Raw genomic sequence first — 20400 nt, forward strand, 5'->3', positions numbered from 1 at the left:
TTGTTGAGGATCTGGAGGAAGTCCGTCAGCTCTTTCGGCCACCTCTCCGATGAGGGGCTTGTGGTTTTTTAGGCTTATATGTCCCTGGTAGGCTCTGGAGACCCCCATTTGATTAACTTCTGGTAATCCCTGAACTTGGACTCATTCTGGCTACGCACCACTGGAAACCAACATAGCTACTAACGTTGGTTTGGGACCATGAAACTCGTTTTCTGACCAGGTCTCCTCAAAGTTCATTCCCTTCTTGTTACCCTGTATATGATTACGGCTTTGACTTGGAAGCTTACATGCCTCATGGCTGCTGATCTCTCTGAAGTCCCTGTGTGCAGTGTTGCTTAACGGCTCCTCAGTGCGTTACGGCACTGGACACAGGGACACAGGACATGGGGACCAGGACACAATTTAGCTCTCTAAACCTGGTGCCAGGTGACTAACTCTGGAGCAGCAGGAGTTGCTAGTTGTACAATGTTCTTCAAGGTGGATCTGAATGACTTCAGTGTGTGCCTAAGCCCACCGGTCCCCGGGGCTTTTACTGTATGTCCTTGTGCAGAAAAGATCACGGTGAGCTTTAACATCTGTCCTGCTGCATTATAGTGGACGATGCAAAGTGCCCATGTCAAGAAATCAGTTCTACTACTTTATTTCTGAAAGACCAAGTGTACAAATATTCTTCTGAAGGAGCCTGCTGTAGTCTTAGTTCTTTAAATACATATTTTAAGAATAAGTTTTGAGACTCATGTCCTGGATATGTTTTTTTTTAAAGGTTGTCACGTTCACTTTCTGTCGGGGCTGGGGCAAGTACACCTTCAAAGCAGCCTAGGGTGTTCGGGTGGTGTGAGTTGCCTCTCCTGGAAGGAAGCCCACAAGAGCATATCCTTGCTCAGCCTTTATTTCAGTACTTGCTCAGTACCAAGACAGCTGTGGGAGAGAACACCCCAAGGAAGGCTGGCATGAGAACGAGTACTTGTGGTTAGCCATGAACTGCAGACCACATCAGGCTGTTTCCCCTGGAAGAGTATCTACCCTACAATACATTGCACTGTTTCTTTATTGGGATTTTTCAGCTGACTGAGCACAAGAGATGGTATTAGGCTTTTCTGGATGTGGAGGTCCCCAATGAGGCTGAAACTTGGCTTGTACATTCACTAAATGCACAGAAGTAATCCCAGAATAGGGGTGCTGGTTCTGAATACACCCAACTGTTTGAATAGACCTAAAGTCAAGCAAACCCTGGCTTGGAAGAGGAGTATCCAAACATGGAGCTACTGAAAAGCAAGTCTGTGTGCCCATGACCGCTGAAATGGCTCTTTATCTTCAGTGTCTTCCCTTGCCTGGTTGTCTTCCAAGCAGTGCAGAAGACTTTGGTCTCCCCCAGGCCCCTGTGGAGGAGCCCAGCCTCCTGCTGGGCCCCTATAGTGGGGCTGGGCTTCCTCACAGACGTCTATAGAGGGGTCTGGTCTCCTCCCAGTCACCTACAGAAGTGCCTGGCCCCCCTACAGACCCTGATAACCAGCTGCGCAGTTCCTGCCTTCCCTCCCCAGGTGCTCCCCAGGGAGAATGAGACAACAATGCCTTAATAAGATCACTGCTTTAATAAGGCAGAATAAGAAGAGGAATACAGACAGAAGTAAATCTTAAGTCCTTTCAGATGCTGGGTACCCCGCCTTCTGGCAGAATCAGACAGAGCTCTCGCTTGTGGGTCCTGCAAGCTAATACATAAATTATCACAAGAAAACAGCTTTGTTCATAAGGGAAGCTCACATGAGAACTTCTTGCTGAATTTCCAGATAGAGGCAGGGCCAGGCGGGTGCTGTAAGAGCCAGTACCAGGTGGGAGCTGCCCGTAAGCCCCCTGTTACCACCAGCTGTCTGAGCTCATCCTGCGGCCGAGGGGCTTGTACAGCACAGCACAGCCCTGTGCCTGCTGAGGGGATCGCTGGCTTTTGAACGTGCGATGGGCTCCCGGTCAGGATCAATGCATCCCCACCTTGACGTACAGTTTACCTTTCTCACAGTGATTATAAATTACAGATTACGTTAATAACATACAGCTCCTCAAGCCCTAGGTACAAGGTCCAACAGAATGGACATTGCCCCTTCAAGATCATTAACTCCTCAATTACAATGTCTTCTGCAAGGTGGGCCTGAGCTCCATGGGGGCTCGTCCATTTGGGGACTGGGAGAAGTCACTTCTGCTCCCAGTGTGGCTTGGACTCAGCTCCAGCCATGGTTCCCTGGGGATGGCTGGGTGCCAGGGCTGGGATCAGAAGGGGCAGTGATACCCGGTCCCCCGTGCTGAGCCAGCATCCCCGCTGTGCCTGGAGGTGTCTGAGGCGCTGCAGGACAGGCTGCCCTGCTCCAATGGCACTTCCAGGTCCTGCCATGGCGCAGAGAGAACAGATCTCACACTCCCCATCCTCAGTAGTAGGGGCTTGGCTTCTCACCCCACGTTCCCTATGGCAGCAGCCTGGCCTCCCCACAGGTCCTTATAGGGGATCCTGGCCTCCTCCTAGGCCCCTATGGCGGAGCCTGGCCTCTCTGCAGGTCCCTATAGGAGAGCCTGGCCTCCTTCCAGACCCCTATGGAGGAGCCTGGCCTCCCCACAGGTCCCTATAGGGGAGCCTGGCCTCTGCACAGGTCCTTATAGGAGATCCTGTCCTCCTCCCAGGCATCTGTGGAGGAACCTAATCTCCACACAGGTCCTTATAGGAAACCATGGCCTTCTCCCAGGTCCCTATGGAGGAGCCTGGCCTCCCTGCAGGTGCTTATAGGGGAGCCTGTCCTCCTTCCAGACCGTTTTGGAAGAGACTGTCCTCCCCATATGTCCTTATAGGGGAGCCTGGCCTCCTTCCAGACCCCTATGGAGGAGCCTAGCCTCCCCACAGGTCCTTATAGGAAACCCTAGCCTCCTCCCAGGCCCCTGTGGAGGAGCCTGGCCTCCCCATATGTCCTTAAAGGGGAGCCTGGCCTCCTTCCAGACCCCTATGGAGGAGCCAGGCCTCCCCATAGGTCCCTATAGGGGAGCCTGGCCTCTCCAGAGGTCCTTATAGGAGGCCCTGGCCTCCCCAAGGTCCCTATAGGGGAGCCTGGCCTCTCCAGAGGTCCTTATAGGAGGCCCTGGCCTCCCCACAGCTCCCTATAGGGGAGCCTGGCCTCCCCACAGGTCCCTATAGAAGGCCCTGTCCTCCCCCCAGGCCCCCAGGGAGGAGCCTGGCCTCCCCGCAGGTCCCTGTAGGGGCGCCCGGCCTCCCGCACGTGACGCACCGCGTCCCGGTATGTCCCTCCGTCCCTCCCGTACCTGCCGCGCTGCTGATTGGACGAGAGAGCCCGGGGGGCGGGCCCGCCTCTTCCGCCACTTCCGCCACCGCCCCGGGCCGCCCGGGCAGCGCCGCAGCGGGCGGGGGCCATGGCTGAGGCCGTGAGGGGCCCCCGCAAGGCCCGCGCCAAGAGCAGGCCCAAGGTAGGGGGGGGCAGGGCTGGGGGGTGGCGGGGAGCGCTTCGGGGTGTCTCTGCACCGTCCCGGGGTGGGGGGCATCGGCCCAGCGGCGGGGCTGTCACCGCCGCCTCCCGTTTGTGGCGGCTCCGGGCGGCGGGGAGGGGGGGGGTGGGGGGTGGGGGGAGGGGTGTGTGTGTGGGGGTGTGTGTGTATGGGGGTGTGTGTGTGTGTGTGTGTGTGTGTGTGTGTGTGTTGGGGGGGTGTGTGTGTTGGGGGGGGTGTGTGTGTTGGGGGTGTGTGTGTGTTGGGGGTGTGTGTGTGTGGGGGGTGTGTGTGTAGGGGGGTGTGTGTGTGTGTGAGGGGGGTGTGTGTGTGTGAGGGGTGTGTGTGTGTGTGTTGGGGGGTTGGGTGTGTGTTGGGGGGGTTGGGTGTGTGTGTGTGGGGTGTGTGGGGGGCGGGTATGTGTGTGTGTGGGGGGGTGTTTTTGGGTGGTGAGTGTGTGAAGGGGTGTGTGTGTGGGGGGTGTGTGTGTGAAGGGGTGTGGATGTGTGGGGGAGTGTGTGTGGGGGGGTGCATCTGTGTTGTGTTGTTACACACCGTGGGACTTTGGTCGAGGGGTTTGGCTCGTATTTGGGGTTACTCCTTTCTTTGTTTTTTAAAGCAGTGGAAAGGGTGTCTGCCCTGGGTGGTGTTTGTAGATACAGAATCACAGAATGACAGAATCAATCAGGTTGGAAGAGCCCTCTGGGATCGTCGAGTCCAGCCATTGCCCTGACACCACCATGACAACTAGACCAGGGCACTAAGTGCCATGGCCAGGCTTTTCTTAAACACCTCCAGAGAAGGTGGCTCCACCACCTCCCTGGGCAGCCCCTTCCAATAATATACAAGTCTATTTGTCCTCTTCTGCCAAAAGCAGTTAGGTTGAGCGGGGGCTGTTTCTCTAAAAAGTCTTCTGAATGTCTGTGCTTTTCTGAAGCGACGTAAGAAGATTTGGAGTAGTTGATAGGCAGGTGAAGGGGGTGATAGTCCCTGTGTTGTAAATGGGTGTAAACAAGCTTTTTATTCTTTTAGTGTACATCCTTCTCGAATGGCTCTGCACAGTGAGATGTCTGGAGTTGCATCTGTGGTGAAGCCATAGAGCGGCAGAGCTTATTGGCATTTAGCAGTGTTTTAGTAGAGCGTGGATGACAGTCTTACTACGTCTCATACACGTCGGTTTGGCTTTGAAATGCTCGAAACGTGAGGCTGTGTGTAGCAGGCGACAGTGTTTGTTCTTCTTTAGTTGGTGCTACAGCTTTTAGGCACGTTTCCCTTAATTGCTTAACCTTTTTCATGTTGTAAACTGCACCGCATAGAGCAAAGGCATCGAAGCTGTGGCTGTAAAAGCCCTCTGAAAATAAATTAATAGATTAATTGACTGCTGTTTTGTAAAGCAAGGGTTATATCCAAGTATCAGCTGTGGGTGATTCCTGAACTCAAGGCAAGTAAAGATTGGAGGGAAATGCAGTCCCAGAAGTGTGTCATTGTTTTTGTTTCGATTCAGCCCCATAGGATGCGCAAGGCTGCTTAAGAGAATCAGTTCCCTGCAGGAAGGCAGTGAGTCACGACACTGGTAGTTCATTAACTGGTAGTTCATTAACGACGTGTACGGTGACTCCAGTGGCCGCCGTCTTTGGCCGTAATTCCAGGTGTAATTCACTGTGAAACAATTCGCTGGCCATGTCACATGTGAGAATCCAGAATCCTACAGTGTTACGTATGACCCATTCCTGATATTTTTGTTGCTGTTACGCTCAGCTCTGTTAATACGCAGGCGTGTTTGAGGGTGCAGTTTGGGACCTGGTCACATTAAGGACTTTTCCTTTCCCATGCCTCATAAACAGCCATAATCCTTTGAAAAGCTGAAATTCTCGTGAACTGGAGAAAAGCTGGCTCAGCTGCAGAGCTGCCAAGGAGTGGAATGATGCCCAGGGCAGTCTGAAAATAGTAGCCCCAGAGTTAGGCTTGTCTAGCACCAGTAACACCAGACTGATTCGAACACAGTGAGGTGGCAAAACCAGTGAACCTGGAACTGGTGCAGATGAGGCTGTGTGCATCTCGGTGGGTAGCACTCAGTTACTCCAGAGATGTTTCCTGAAAATTAATAGGTGTCCTTAGAGCCTGAGGTGTTGTTCACTGGCACACTAGGAGAGGAGAATCGTTAGGCACGGCGCAAGGCTGACGAGCAGGCATCATCTTCGGCTTAAAGGCTAAACCCTCAGGAGAGAGAACAGCAGGTTTTGGTTTTATATTAATTCATAACCTGATTTCTCTCATCCTTTCTCAGATGAAATCCCTGTTAACGATTATGGCATTTTTTTTTTGCCTTGGGAAGTGAGAACTGAAAGGCTCTTCATAAATTTTAAAAACAACTATTTTATCTAACAGTAGTGTTTGGGAGGAATACGGGATGCTACTCAAAGATAATGGGAGTTTTGTGAAGGGGAAAGGACCAGTGTGTGTTGTAAAGTATGCGGATCGGTACGCTGTCAAAAATGTTCTCTAGTGATACAGTATCGGGTGGAAATTACTGACTTTGAGTTAATTGGCAGGAGACGTTTATTATAATGACAAGTCCTGGTTTAAAGAATTGTGCTGATATATTTTTAAGCTCTCACCTGTAGCTTTAGCTAGCCTTGGAGTGTGTCAGGAGTGTTTTGTGATCAGAAATATTTACAGGTTTTAGCAGTCTGGGAAGCACAGTCTGGAAGCAAAGCCAGTGTGTTGCCATTGTATAAAGAAGCTGTGAGTGTATGTTCAAAGCAAAATTAGGTTTGAGGTCGAGGTTAGCTAGGGCCTTGATTTGAGCTGCTTTCATGTGTTTCACTCATTAGGCAGAGTCATGTCAGATGTTTAGTGAAAGCACATGTGATACTATCAGCAGATTTCCAAAACTATCATCTTTTCCCCAGTCATGCAGGAGTGTTGAGAGCTTTTCCTAGTTTCAGCTGTGTTCTTTGTTATATTATCTGGGTCACCCAGAACTGGAGCGCTGTAACCTAACTTTTCTCAGTCTCGCTTCTAATAAACTGGTAGGTACACACAAACAACTTACAAATCGGCAAAACACTTTGCCAATTTTTTTGTTTTACAAATTGGCAAATGATTTACAAATTGACAAAAGCTTTGTTGGTTTCCTGTGCAGCGTTATTTCCCAAGCTGTGCTTTGGGAAGGAGGCTAATCTACACCTTAGGCTAGGTTTATGGGAACTATTTACCCCCAAACCCATCTTAAATTAAAAGTGGATAAGCAGTTTAGCATTTTAATGTCACTGCTAAGTTTTTCTACATCTCTAGTCTGTAATACCTTTTGAAAATATGTATTTCAGCAATTGTACAGATGTTGTGATGGTTTTAGAATGTAATTAGGGGATGTGTTCCAGACTTTCCGTGTTCTGAAATTACTTTATTGAAAATAATTTTCCATTCATTAGAATATTTCTGTAAAACTTAAGATGAATTGCGAAGTAACTTTTTTTTTTGTAATATGGTGGAATCTGGTGACTTTTTAGAGGTCAGGGTCCTGTTATTTTGATTATTTTATATGTTAACGAAGCACTCTGTCCTGTGGTATTTCACAGAATCACAGAATCGACCAGGTTGGAAGAGCCCTCTGGGATCATCAAGTCCAACCATTGCCCTGACACCACCATGTCAACTAGACCATGGCACTAAGTGCCACGTCCAGGCTTTTCTTAAACACATCAAGAGATGGTGACTCCACCACCTCCCTGGGCAGACCATTCCAATGCCTAATAACCCTTTCTGTGAAGAAATTTTTCCTAATGTCTAACCTGAACCTCCCCTGGCGCAGCTTGAGGCTATGTCCTCTAGTCCTGTTGCTAGTTGCCTGGGAGAAGAGGCTGACCCCCACCTCCCTACAACCTCCCCTCAGGCAGTTGTAGAGAGCAATAAGGTCTCCCCTCAGCCTCCTTTTCTCCAGGCTAAATAATCCCAGTTCCCTCAGCCACTCCCCATAGGACATACCCTCTAGACCCTTCACCAGCTTTGTTGCCCTTCTGTGGACTCTCTCCATCACCTCAAAAGCAATTTGTAGCTTTTAACGTAGAAACATTGAAGCATTGTTCAAGAACTGACCAAGAAAATAGGCACTAATAGACAGTCTTTAAAGGGCAGCTAAAGAACAAGGATCTGTCTGGTTCATTTGGTTTTACCTTTAATATTTTGAAAATTAATGTGTTAAGAGGGGCTTTTGGAGTTCTGATGTTGACAAATACTAGTTTTGGTGATGGTGGGGGATGCAAGGGGGAGAGACTCACTTGGTAGTGACACTGTTAATTTTTCTTATTTTCCTAGGAAAAAAAGAAAAAAAGTAGTGAGGAGTCCCAGGTACAAGAGTCTGATGATGTCTTCCTCGCTCCTGTGTCAGAAGTGTCTTCTCAAGCCAGAGAAGTGCGAGTGGAACATCCTGGAGAATTTACAGAAATTCAGCTCAGTGATGAAACAGGGGATGGAAAAACAATAAACGATGTGTGTGACATCCCCCAGAGTAATTTAACTTCAGCAAATGAGGGGTCTTCAACGGTGACTCTAGAGCCTTCCACAGATACAGAAGAGTTCAAAGCTGATCCTTCCCATGAGGAACGTGAGGGGGATGTTGAGAAGAGTGGAAAAAGCAAGTCGGACAAACCTCATGGCCCTGTGGAGGTGGTTGCTAGCAGATCAGGATACTCTGATTTATTGAGTAGTACCCTTCATTCCAGTGCTGCTGGCTCTCAGACAGCAGTGGGCTTTGTACGGGACAAAGGAATTGAAAACATACAAGATGTTAAAAATCCTCTTGTCCGTCTTTCAGAGAAGCCTCCTCTTAGTGTCTCACAGCTCTCTGAGAAATCCAAAACTCGTATTCAGCGTTCGGGATTGAAACCAGTTTATCCAGACTTGTCGACTGAATTGTCCTATGAGAGACCAACTGTAATAGCAGTTAAGCCGCTGTTGCACAATGAAAGGCTGTATCCAGAGCTCCCAACCGAACCAGAACTGGTGCCATTTACCAGAGAACAGCTGAAAATTTTTGAGCCGTGTTCATGGTTGGAGAATGTTGACTCCTATGTGGAGGAATTCGAAAGCGTTGCTCATCAGGACAGGCACGAATTTTATGAACTGCTCCTGAACTACATGCGCTGCAGGAAGCAGCTGCTGCTGGCTGAGGCAGAGCTGCAGGCTATGGCGACAGACTGCCAAAATGTTAAGGGGAGATTATGGACTTTTAAAGAAGAACAGAAAACTGTGCAGGTGCTGTTGCTGCAGCTACTTTTGAACCCAAGCTAGTTGGATGTGATTCCAGACATCAGTTTTGCTTGCTGTCAAATTTATCATATTTAAGCTGTTTTGTTCTAAAAGAGATTATTGCCTTTGCTTTCTGTCTCTGTAGTGACCCCCAGTACTTCAGAGTATCATCTTGTTGATATTTAAGACAGTTTGATGTTTGATTTTTGAACTCTGACGAGTGTAGGGTAGTGGGATCTTTGTTAGTGATCTCTTGGAGTTACACTTGTGTTTATAGTTGGTCAGAATGAGCTGTGTAAAGCCAGTTCTGCCTCTAGTGTCAGGTGAAGTTTATATGGCGGTACTCCAAGTAGATGCAGGGGATGTGTGGTGGAGTAGGACTTCAAAATGACTGTGGCTGTGATGGCCCATCTGGCCTGTGGCCTATAGTGATAGTTTCCCTTGACATCATTCCTGAATGTCCTGCTGTCAGAGGTGGCAGCTGCAGAGGAACTCGAGTTGTGCTCGTGGGCGACCTTGTTGCTCAAAGTGTAGGGAGTGCAAGGTCCGTCCACTTCCAGTAACTGTCGCTCCGTAAGTGGTGCAGTGGTTTTAGCGAGTCCAGAGGAGGGCCAGAAGATGCTCAGAGGGCTGGAGCCCCTCTGCTATGGAGACAGGCTGAGAGAGTTGGCGCTGTTCAGCCTGGGGAAGAGAAGGCTCCAGGGAGACCTTCTAGCACCTTCCAGCACCTGAAGGGGCTACAGGAAAGCTGGAGAGGGGCTTTTTATGAGGGCCTGGAGTGACAGGATGAGGGGGAACGGTTTTAAACTGAAGGAGGGGAGGTTTAGATGAGATATTAGGAAGAAATTCTTTGCTGTGAGGGTGGTGAGACACTGGCCCAGGTTGCCCAGAGAAGCTGTGGCTGCCCCCTCCCTGGCAGTGTTCAAGGCCAGGTTGGATGGGGCTTGGAGCAACCTGGTCTAGGGAAGGTGTCCCTGCCCGTGGCAGGGGGTTGGAACTAGATGATCTTTAAGGTCTTTTCCAACCCAAACCATTCTGTGATTCTATGATATGACTTCCAGCGTGGTCATGGTACTCTGCAGCATTTCTGTCTGCAAACTAGAGGGGTCTGGGGAGCTCTCTGGTGCAAGCATCAGAAAGAATGAGTTTGGGGGAAAATTTATGTAACTTGTTTTTGGAGCTGGACGTTACAGTGGGAACGAATGAAATTGTTCTGGCACTCTGATGCTGTCTGTAGCCAACACATCATCAAAATCGTCCAAGGGTGTGAAGTATCTATGTATGTGGTGGCTTTTACTGTTGTTTCTGTGGGTGCAGTGCCTCTCCTGTGCAGTTCCTCAAAGCTGAGACGTTGAGAGACATCCGCTGAACAGATTTAAACCTTTTCCTTTTTACTAGGGAATAACACTGAACCTCACTGGATACTTTCAAGCTAAGCTTCCAAAGTGCTGGCTCTGTAGCATGTTTCCTGGTTGCATGAAAGAATAACAGGGATGTTATCTATTGTGGTTTTCTTGTGCTGAAGAATTAGAGATAGGACAGAGGAAGACTGGCCTCAGCTTTTAATTGCAGTTTGGGAAGAAGTTAGAGTACAGTTCATTTCTGAAAATTTTAAATGTGCAATGGGAAATTGCTATAACTATTCAGTTCTGGGAGCCTAGAAAAATATTTATCTTGTTTCAGTAGGTATTTTAGGTTTAAAATAGCAGATCCAAATATTTATGGAAATTTATAAACTGAGAAGCAGTTGTGCTCACTGGGAGTAGAGAGACCTGATTTTGTTCACATCTGTCAGTGACACAGACAAGTCACTTCATGTCTGTTTCTAGATCTGAGTTATTGAGGATTTATTGAGTTTTTTTTTCAGAAGGCAGGGATATGAATCTGCAGTAATCAGCAGCTCTAAGAAGTATGTAGGATGTTCTAACATTTTGTCTATTCCACCTGTGAAGTGGCCCCTTCTGTGAAAGCTTTGAAATCTGTTGAGGGGAGGGTTATATCGAGGTTAATTTCTGCAAGCACACTTGACCCAACAAAATGACAAAACCACTTACATAAAATAATTGCTTTCTTTTCAGGGTGTCTGTGCAGATCAGTGCAAAGTGACAGGTCACCATCGCTACCAGACAGTGGAGCTGAATGAAAGTGTGTTGGGGGAACTGAAAAAGCTGTTTGAAGCCAAAGCAGAGCACGTGCATCAGACTCTGGCGCTGCACTCGTACACTTCCGTGTTGTCTCGGTTGCAAGTGGAGTCATATGTCTACAGGTTGCTCAGCAGCTCATCCCTACTGAGATCAGTGGCTCTTCAGCAGCAAGAACAAGGTGTGTTGGTGGTCTGGAGCGCTGCCCATGCTGTTCAGGGTGCCCAGCGCCTTGTTCACCTGCAGTTTTGGTGTCTTGTGGTGGAATTTGTATGTTGGAATGTTTCAATGGGTGGGATGGGACACCTTTTGTTGTCAAAGGCAACGTATAATACAGTCCCTTTTCCAAACTGATTATGCACAATTCTAAAACCAGCTGGATGTTTTTCCTGATTTACTTCCTCTTGGAAGGCCATTTGAAATCTCGCAGTTATAATACTTAGAAATCTTTCTGGTTTTCGTGCTAGGTGTATTGCTTACTTGGGTTTGTGCCAATATAATCTTTTAGCTAAAGTGTTCCTCCCCGTCCAGCTCTGGTTATTTATCCTTCCTAGTCCTCTTCCCTTTGCCCCTCACCTCCCAGATAGTTCATATGCATAGTAAATGGTGGTTCTTACAAAGTTTATGTTGAGGCAAAGCCTTTTATGAGAATAACCATAGTATATTCTTCTTGTAATTAGCATCCAGTGCTTGATTATAAGATTAAATAAAGTGCTCTAAATAAATGTCCTTCTCTGTCAGATTTAGCAAGCAGCTGTGTTGAAATATCTTGGTATCTATAGATACAGAGAGCAAGTTTTCTATATAGCCCCAAAACCACTACTTATGCTACTACTCAGAGAGCTGCTCATCAAAGTTCCTTAATTTTGTTTTTAATTTACAGTTTCAAAGCAGTCAGAAAATCTTTCTTCAGACTTGGGCCACTTGAAGGAATGTATCAGCGTCCTTTTCAGTTTCACTCGCAGAGTTATCGAAGATCCTCAGTTTCAGAGTGACCTTCTCATGTGGCTGCAGAGACTGGTGAGGGAGTAAGCATGGGTACATCAGTTTGAGCCAACACATGGGATGAATTTGGGAGTAATTTCTGAGTGTGGTACTGTTTCTCTCACTGTCCCACATGCAATGATTTTTTCGAGGTTTGTTCTACTTGAGGAACAGAATCTGTTAGTGAATCTAGAATGAATTCCCTTGTCTAATGAAGTCAATGGAGGTCAACAGCATTAATAAGGACTGGCACCAGAGCAGCCAACACTGCTCAAAGTGGACTTAATTGTCATTATGCTTCTACTTATTTTGAAAGTAAAACTATTCAGACTTCTCATTTTTGAGAAACTTCTATTCTTGCCGATTTCTAAATAAAATAATTTTTGATGCAATTGTAAAGTAATTAATTTTTCAAAGTAAATGGTTTGTGGCTCATAAGCCAAGCAAGCAGGCTTCTAAATATTGTTCTCCTGTAACTTGCTCTGAAAATTGAGGCGTGTTATAAAGCATGGGAAGAGAAATGAAAAAAACAGTATTACTCTAGTTAGCAAGACATAAAAACGAACCTTGAAATTATTTACAAGTTTCCAATATACTTCTCTTTAGGTGTCAGTGTTGCAAAGAATTGGCTGTCCAGGTGACCATCTCTTCCTCTTCAACCACATCCTTCGGTGTCCAGCTGGCATCAGCAAATGGGCTGTTCCGTTCATTCAGGTGTGAATGTTTAACTTTTTATTGTCAGAATGTTGGAGTGGGAGTGGAGTGCGTAGGAGAGGAGAGTCTCTTGTGCCTAGTCAATCCCTCATGACTGACACCATGTTTCCAGGTGCGTGGAATCATAGTAAAAGTGAGGGGTTTGTCAAGGGATGTATTTACCCATGTTAGCCCATCCATGAGCAGGTTGACAGGGAAATGCGCGTCTCATTCTTGACTAGAGAGACTCCACGAAAGGGAGTCAAGGACTCGTGGTGTGACTCAGAAGGCCTCATGCAGCAGCAGGTGTTGGGAGTGCTCTCCAAGAAAGGAAATAATATTTAGCCTTGAAGCAGCAGCTGTATATGAGACAAGTGAGATTGGAGGCAGCTCCGTGATGTATAAGGGATGAGGAAGAAAGATTTTTATATCCTGCATGTTGAAATGGGACTGGTTTTCATGGAAAGTTTATTAGTTAGGTAATTTCAAGGGCAAGGGTTTGCTTCATATAGATCAGAGGAAGTGCAGATATCCAAAGGCACCAGGGCGTTCTTGCTAAGAACATTTTTGCTCCTCCAAGAGGCGAAGATGTTGGGAATCTAGCCGTAGGAAAAGGATTGCAATTACACTGATGGGAATCATAGAATCATTTAGGTTGGAAAAGACCCTTAAGATCATTGAGTCCAACTGTTAATGTAACATGGTAGGATCCTAACTTCCCCCTCAACATTCCAGTTCCCCTGGTGCCCAGAAGTACATGTGAAACAAAGAGAGAAGTTGTCTTTTTGTGGAGCTTTTGATGGTTTTTTTTTTTTCCCCCCTCCTTTAATTTCTGTAAGTACTTCTTTTGGGCAACTCCCAATATTTTGCCATAGTAATACTTTCTCCAAGGTGTGGGTACTGTCTTTTATGGGTACTCTTTAGTCTGAACAAAAAGTTAGTGAAAAGTGTGAAACTCAGAATTTGAATTTCTGTGATAAAACTAATTTACCCTTTGTTTTACTGATTGATATTTACTTACAATTTTGCATTTAATTTCAGATCAAAGTCTTGGATAACCCATCAGGTGTCTTTCATTTCATGCAATCTCTTGCCTTGCTTATGTCTCCTGTCAAGTAAGTATGAATACGGTTTTGTAAATATGTTCTGGTTATTTAAGAGGAGAAAACATGACACTAGATCTACTTGTAAAATCCTGAAAGTTCATTGCAGGTGAAGTCATAAATGCAGGCATAAATAAGAGATTCAGAGCTTAATTCAAACTCTTTTTACTTATTCATCCTCAAATACAGTACATTCTCCTGCTGTGCATGGTATGATGCAGCTTTCTTTCAGTTGTCAAATAGCTTGTGAAGACTGACATACCCACGTGTTTTGTTACTGTGGCTTCTGAAATAAAGTTCTTGCCTTGCACGATGTATTGTATATTGTCTCTGCAACAGAAGCCCTTGAGTAAAGGGTTTCTTAAGTTGGTGTATACGCTGGTTGTGCTTCTTGGTTTTTCATCCTTTTTTTATCTAGAAGGAATATGTGGTGCTTGGAGAAGCTAGTTAATGAAATCAATCATTAGTGAAAACTGTTAGGTGCTTCAGATAAAATATATAACTTGCCTCCCCCCCAAATTTTCATGTCAAAGAATTAAACTGCTGGTATTTAGGGTTGTCACGGTCATCTTCATAGTGTGAGCCTGAGTTAAGTGGGAGTCCTATTTATTGAAGGCTATTATTTTAAAGGATTTTGTTTTTACATTTCCTGTCTAGAGCTGCTTGGGGAAACAAGTGTATCCTGAGGGCGTGCGTGTTGCCAGTGAATTTTGATGCTTGAAGGTGTCTGGAGTCGTGCTCTCACTATTGATACAAGAACGTGCATCCACGATGGCTGTACTTTCTGTTAAAAGAGCTGACACTTGTCTGTTACAGCTGCTGCATGTCAGGAGCACGTTTGAATTTTGAATTTGATTTGTGAAATCAGTACCTTAAAACTGGTATTTCGTTTGTAATATGTTCATGTTATCAGAGTACAAGTTCAAGGAGGTCAGGAGAGTGGTGTTATGCTGGAGTTTTGTGGCACTGTGTGCAGTTCTGCTGGAACATTCCTAGTTAGAAGGAAGTTGGATGTTATGATTTCAACTTATTGTATAACCTTTCTGCACGTTTGTTTAACTTGCTGGTATATGTCTGAACATCTAAGGATTTGTATGGTACAGAACCTGAAAACTAGTATCCCAGACTTAAGGTGATGTGATACATGGAGCTGGAGCTGGCTTGATTTGAGGCAACTCTTTCCTGGGAGGTCTTTAGTTGTGGTAGCTCAGCGACCTAAGACCAGTCTTACTAACATTGATGTGTCCAGCTAATGCAGCTATGAAAGTTGTATAGTAGAGCTGGCCTGCACTTACCCTGTTCGTTGTTGACTTGCTGGATTATAGCCTTAAAGGGTTGTTGTAGAGCACCTCTTCTGAAATATGACTCTTTTATTTTTTTTAAAAAGGATTTTTCTTACACATGGACAAGAATAGTGTTATTTCTTGCATGTTTATATGTGCTCGATACACAGGCTGATAGCAGTTTTCGTTGTTCAGAATATTGCTTGGAAGATCATTTACTGAATACAGCAGACTGATGTGAGTCTTGTAGGACATCAGGTTATTTAAGAAACTTGTTAATTTCTTCTTCTTCTATCTGTTTCTCAATATCTGCTCTTAACTAAAAGATGATTAAATTCAGAATCTTTGATTTTCTATTTTTTGTAAACTTGATTTTTTCACTTTAAATCAGAAACAGGATGGACTTCATGTGCCATATGAAACCAAGTGAAAGGAAAAGTTCCTCTTCATCTGGTAAAGAATCTGGAAACTGGACCCTGGTAGATGAAGGAGGAGAAGAGGTACAGTGAAATGACTCTTTTTTTTTTTTTTCTTTTTTTCCCTTTATGCTTTTGCTCAAGCTTATTGTATTGATTTTTGTGAAACGGAGGAAGACAAGCTGACTTGTTCAGTTAAAAAGCAGCATTTAAAACTTAGATCTATTTTACTGTCCTTTTATCTCTGAGATATAACTGTAGATAATGGGAGTTTCCAGGAATGAGTATTAACAGATAGAAATGAAACTCATTTGAACTATTGCACGTAAAAGGAGCATGGAGATAGATGTGTTTGAATAGCTGCTTCCCTTCAGAAGCTCTGTTGGACTAGCATAGCGTTGCCTCTGCTTCTGTTTCCTAGCTGATGGGGGCTTTTATAGAAAAACGCACAGAAGAGGAATTCAGCAGCTTGTGGGTGTGTGGGAAGGAGAGTTCATTTGTACTTTCTTTGTTTTCCTCGTACAAGCAAACAGTACAATACTGAACCTCTTCTACTGTGTGTTTTGTTGGAAAGCTATTAAAAGGGATTGTTTGATTTTGTCCCTAGGATGAGGATCCTGAAACAAGCTGGATTATGCTTTTGGAAGATGACTTGATTGCTCTGTTGTCACAGTTTCCATTTCATGAACTCTTTCAGCAGTTTCTTGGGTTTAAGCCTGGAGGTAAATCAGCTACTAAAGAGTTATTCTTCATTTTGCTTATGCTAATTGTATTATTGACTAAAACTGCCAAGAATGCTACTGCATTATGAGAGTCTGAGTGAAGTAATAAGGAACCTCTGCAACAGCTCACAGATGGAATAGATGAGGTGAAAGTGTATTCCCTGTGTATGGGCTAACTTAAAAACTTACAGCAATACTGGCATGCAAAATGTTAAGAGTCCTTTCCCTTAGTTTTGATCTGCTCAGTAGTTATACTCACAGATGTGCTTTCAGAACTTACCCTCTTGCAAGAGGCAAGAGCTGTAATGTTACTGTGATGTCTAGAATCACAGAATCATTTTGGTTGGAAAGGACCTTTAAGATCACCAAGTCCAACCGTTAACCCAGCACTGCCAAGGCCACCACTAACCCATGTCCCTCAGCACCACATCTACACGGCTTTTAAATCCCTCCAGGGATGGTGACTCCACCACTGCCCTGGGCAGCCTGTTCCAATGCTTGACAACCCTTTTGGTGAAGAAATTGTTCCTGATCTCCAATCTAAACCTCTCCTGGCACAACCTGAGGCTGTTTCCTCTCATCCTATCACTTGTTGCTTGGGAGAAGAGACCAACCCCCACCTTGCTACAACCTCCTTTTCTCTGATTATGTATTCATTCTTTATTTTGTTAAATCTGTGGACAAGTACATGAAGATAGCTGCTTGCTAGAGGTCTTACAACATGCATTAGATGATTTATACTTTCATACTTAACAGGTATTTATTGTTCATTTCATAAACAAAACATAAAGTTCAGCTCACTGTATAGCTGGAAAATAATGGACTGTTTGCCAGCTATATGGTGAACTGTTGCTTTAAGTGCTTATTAAGTTACTTAAAAAAATCCAGAATTCACACATTTTTTTGAGACTTACTTTTTTTTTTTTTTTGTCTGTCTTAGGTGCTTATTTTCCTGAAAAAACAACTCCCCAGGAGATGATGAAGATTTTTGCTTTTGCAAACTCCTTAGTGGAACTTCTGTCTGCGGGGTTAGAAACATTTAACAGAGCCCGGTACCGGCAGTTTGTGAAGCGAATTGGTCAGCTGATCAAGTAAGAGAATATTTTCTCTGTGATATGATTAAATATTTTTCATACAATCTGGTCTAAGGTCAGAGCTGCTAAAACAAAAACAAAAAACCCCAAAAACCACACAAAAAAAACAAACCACCAACCAACCAAAAAAAAAACCCAAACTCCACCAACCAAAACAACCACACCAAAACAAAAAACCCAAACAGTTCTTGGGTAGATTTTGCTAAATGCTGTGGGTACAAAGGAGCCAGATGAGCTGTGGAACACCTGGCTGACTTCCATCAGGCATGTGCTTAGGCTTGTCTTGGAAAGTCACTGAAATCCAACGAACAGTTTCTCAAATCACTCCTATTTATAACTAGTGTTACTACTTTCTTATTGTTTTCTAGAATTGTTTTAGGGTTTTTAATTTGCTCCTTGAAAATCCTCATATTGTTGCAGTAAGCAAATGTAATTGAAATCTAAAAGTTGCTCTTTATTTTTAAATCTCTAGCAGTCACTTTATGTGGCTTCTATGAGTGCTTTAAAGGGGGGTACAGTTAAATCAGAAACAAAATCCATGTTTTTCTTTATGTTATCAGAGCAGTAACTTTCTTGGTGTAATTATTTCCTGTATAAGCTCTTTGCATGTACTGCCACTTCATAATGTAAGACTATCTTTAGACTCTGAAGTTCATACACAAGCTAATTTGGTGTAAGATAATATTATGCATAGTTTGGTTGCAAAACCAAGGAAGGATAACACAGGAATTTTAGACTAAACCTGTCTGAAGAGGGGAGGGAAACGCTATTTATATGGTAATATCTGGAAAACAGAGGAAAAAGGGTTGAACATGTCTCTTGTGACTAGACTTTGATCTAGTTGCACTAGTCTGTGTTTTTATATGGTGATGATATAGTTAATGATCCTTCTTTGACTTATTTGTTCTGCTGTGTAGGATGACACTTTGCCATGTGAGTGACCACTGGGCCCAGTATGTCAGTGGCAATAAACAATATGGATCAGTAGCACATCCCTACTCTGTGGAAAAATTGCAACTGGAGTTTGATGAGCTGTTTTTTAGAGCTGTTCTACATGTTCTGAAGGCAAAAAGGTAGGTTGTCCAGTGTGGCTGATACTGGCTTCATCTTGGAGGAGTTAGGTATTTGAAACTGGGAATTGCAGTAGCTTTAGATACTTAATGGTTTAAACAAGACTGCAATATGCGGGATTTCTCAGCATGTTGGTAGTATTAAGATGGTGAGGAATTGCACATTGAATTCTAACCTCTCGGAGTGAGGTTAACTCAGAATCTGAGATGCTAAGACACATCCTCACATTCCTAATTCTGTTATATGGCAGAGATGTGGGCATATGTCTCCTTTTCAAATATTGGGATTTATCAGGCTGAAAATGTTTCCATCTGCCTCTTCAAATCCAACAGGTTGGGAGTCTGGTTGTTCATGTCCGAAATGCCTTACGGAACCTTGTCCAGCAACATGCTTTGGAGGCTCTTCTTTGTCATGCACTGTGCAGAGAACGAGCACCTGGAAAAGCTCTGCTCTACTCTGCAACCTGCTGACTGCAAACAAAGACTCAAAGGTAAAATTCCTTCACTCAGAACCAATTCTCGTAGATTCAGCTACTGCTGCATCTGCTACAGGTTTAATTGTTTCATTGTTAAATACGCCCTCAGCAGCAGCACAACTGGTCCAAAGGCCTCAGAAATGTTTTGGGCAGTTCATGGGATTCCAGTACTTGTTTCATCAAATTCTCATTTTAACAGGAATTGTTGTATCTACAGTGCTTTTAGTTTTTTCTCTGCCAGTGACTGCTGCTGGCTGCTTCAGAGAGCTGCAAAAGCACCATGCAGTAGGTACATCTTGTGTATTCTCATATCAGATCCCATCTTGACCTTTGATAGTATTTGGAGAATCAGAATCATAGACTGGTTTGGGTTGGAAGGGACCTTAAAGATCATCTAGCTCCAACGCCCCTGTCATGGGCAGGGACACCTTCCACCAGACCAGGTTGCTCCAAGCTCCATCCAACCTGGCCTTGAACACTGCCAGGGAGGGGGCAGCCACAGCTTCTCTGGGCAACCTGGGCCAGGGTCTCACCACCATCACAGGAAAGAATTTCTCCCTAATAGTAAGTGAGATTTAAATCCTGAAATAAAGATTTTTGTATCACTTAAGATTTTTTGTGAGCTGTTGATATTTTTATAAACACCCCAGTCCTCCTTCCCCACACCCCCCCAACTTGATAGCTTTGGCTTCAGGAATGTACATTGTGGAAGATCTGCTTATCTTCCACAACTACAGATGTTTCCTTTATCTCAAGCCTTCTTTTGATGCTTTTCTTGTCCTGTATGCCACCTTTTCTTTCTATTTCCCGTTGACTTCTCTCCCGTGTTGATCTCCACAGGGATTGTGGTGGCTTCAGCTATAGCACAGTTATTTAGAAGCCAGCTGGAATGCTACTTTCCCTTTGCTGCTGCCTTCATGGAAAATATTTCAGGACTTGATTGACAGGGAGACAGGTAAACAAAGCAGTAACTCCCTACTTCACAGCCTCTTTGCTGTCTTTAGGGAGAGCAAATTCCACTCTCAGTTTTACTTTTCAGCGAGCTGGTAGCCCAGGTAGCTGTCACCACATCACCCAAGTCTTTTGATGGAGAAACAGAAGAAAATTGCAGTCTTGAGAGGTTACTGAGTGTCTTGACTCTGTGCAAGCTCAGCTAATATTTAAGGCCATTTACGCAGAGTGGGAAAGGGATATGAAGGCTGTAGCTGTGTATGCTTTATGAAGTGCTGATCTGATTAGCACTTGCTAGCCAAAACAGTAACAGTTACAGTTTCAGTTCCACTTTTTTATTTTTATTTTTTCAACAAATTTTTACTGCATCTCAAACAAAGAGAATGTGATGATATGCAGTGGGTTGCAGCTCTGACAGTAACAAACACTGATTTTTTTTGTTTGTTTTGTTTTGTTTTTCTTTGTTCAGGCTTTGTTTTGTTTCTAGCTAACTTTTATGTTTTAAAGTCCCTGGTATGCTGATGCAGGATATTTTTAGCCTCTTCATTCTCCTCAATGGGTTATGTCAGCACAGTGCTAATTTTCACAAATGTCTAGATAGTATCAACAGTTCTTTCAGTGAAATCCATCTAATCTTCTGAAATAGCTTCTTTGGGTGACACCAGTATAATGCTGACTTAATTTCCTGTAATTCATATCCTAGAAGACTATGGCATTAACATTCTCTTGGGAGAGAACCT

At 44.6% G+C, this 20400-nt stretch overlaps 1 protein-coding gene across 3 annotated transcripts in view; it reads left to right on the forward strand.

Annotated features, from left to right (window-relative positions):
- The first annotated feature begins 3383 nt into the window (after positions 1-3383).
- EPG5 (ectopic P-granules 5 autophagy tethering factor) overlaps positions 3384-20400 on the forward strand; it is a 67164-nt gene continuing 50147 nt past the window's right edge. For all 3 annotated transcript variants that reach the window (XM_068423307.1, XM_068423308.1, XM_068423309.1), the window contains exons 1-11: positions 3384-3459; positions 7795-8733; positions 10806-11049; positions 11752-11888; positions 12459-12566; positions 13587-13660; positions 15323-15431; positions 15955-16069; positions 17010-17160; positions 18081-18236; positions 18567-18724. In XM_068423307.1, the coding sequence (XP_068279408.1) occupies positions 3406-3459; positions 7795-8733; positions 10806-11049; positions 11752-11888; positions 12459-12566; positions 13587-13660; positions 15323-15431; positions 15955-16069; positions 17010-17160; positions 18081-18236; positions 18567-18724 (2245 nt within the window). In that variant the 5' untranslated portion in view covers positions 3384-3405. The remainder of the gene's footprint in view (positions 3460-7794; positions 8734-10805; positions 11050-11751; positions 11889-12458; positions 12567-13586; positions 13661-15322; positions 15432-15954; positions 16070-17009; positions 17161-18080; positions 18237-18566; positions 18725-20400) is intronic.

Source organism: Nyctibius grandis, chromosome Z (assembly GCF_013368605.1).
Source record: "Nyctibius grandis isolate bNycGra1 chromosome Z, bNycGra1.pri, whole genome shotgun sequence".
In the NCBI taxonomy this organism is placed as follows: Eukaryota; Metazoa; Chordata; class Aves; order Nyctibiiformes; family Nyctibiidae; genus Nyctibius; species Nyctibius grandis.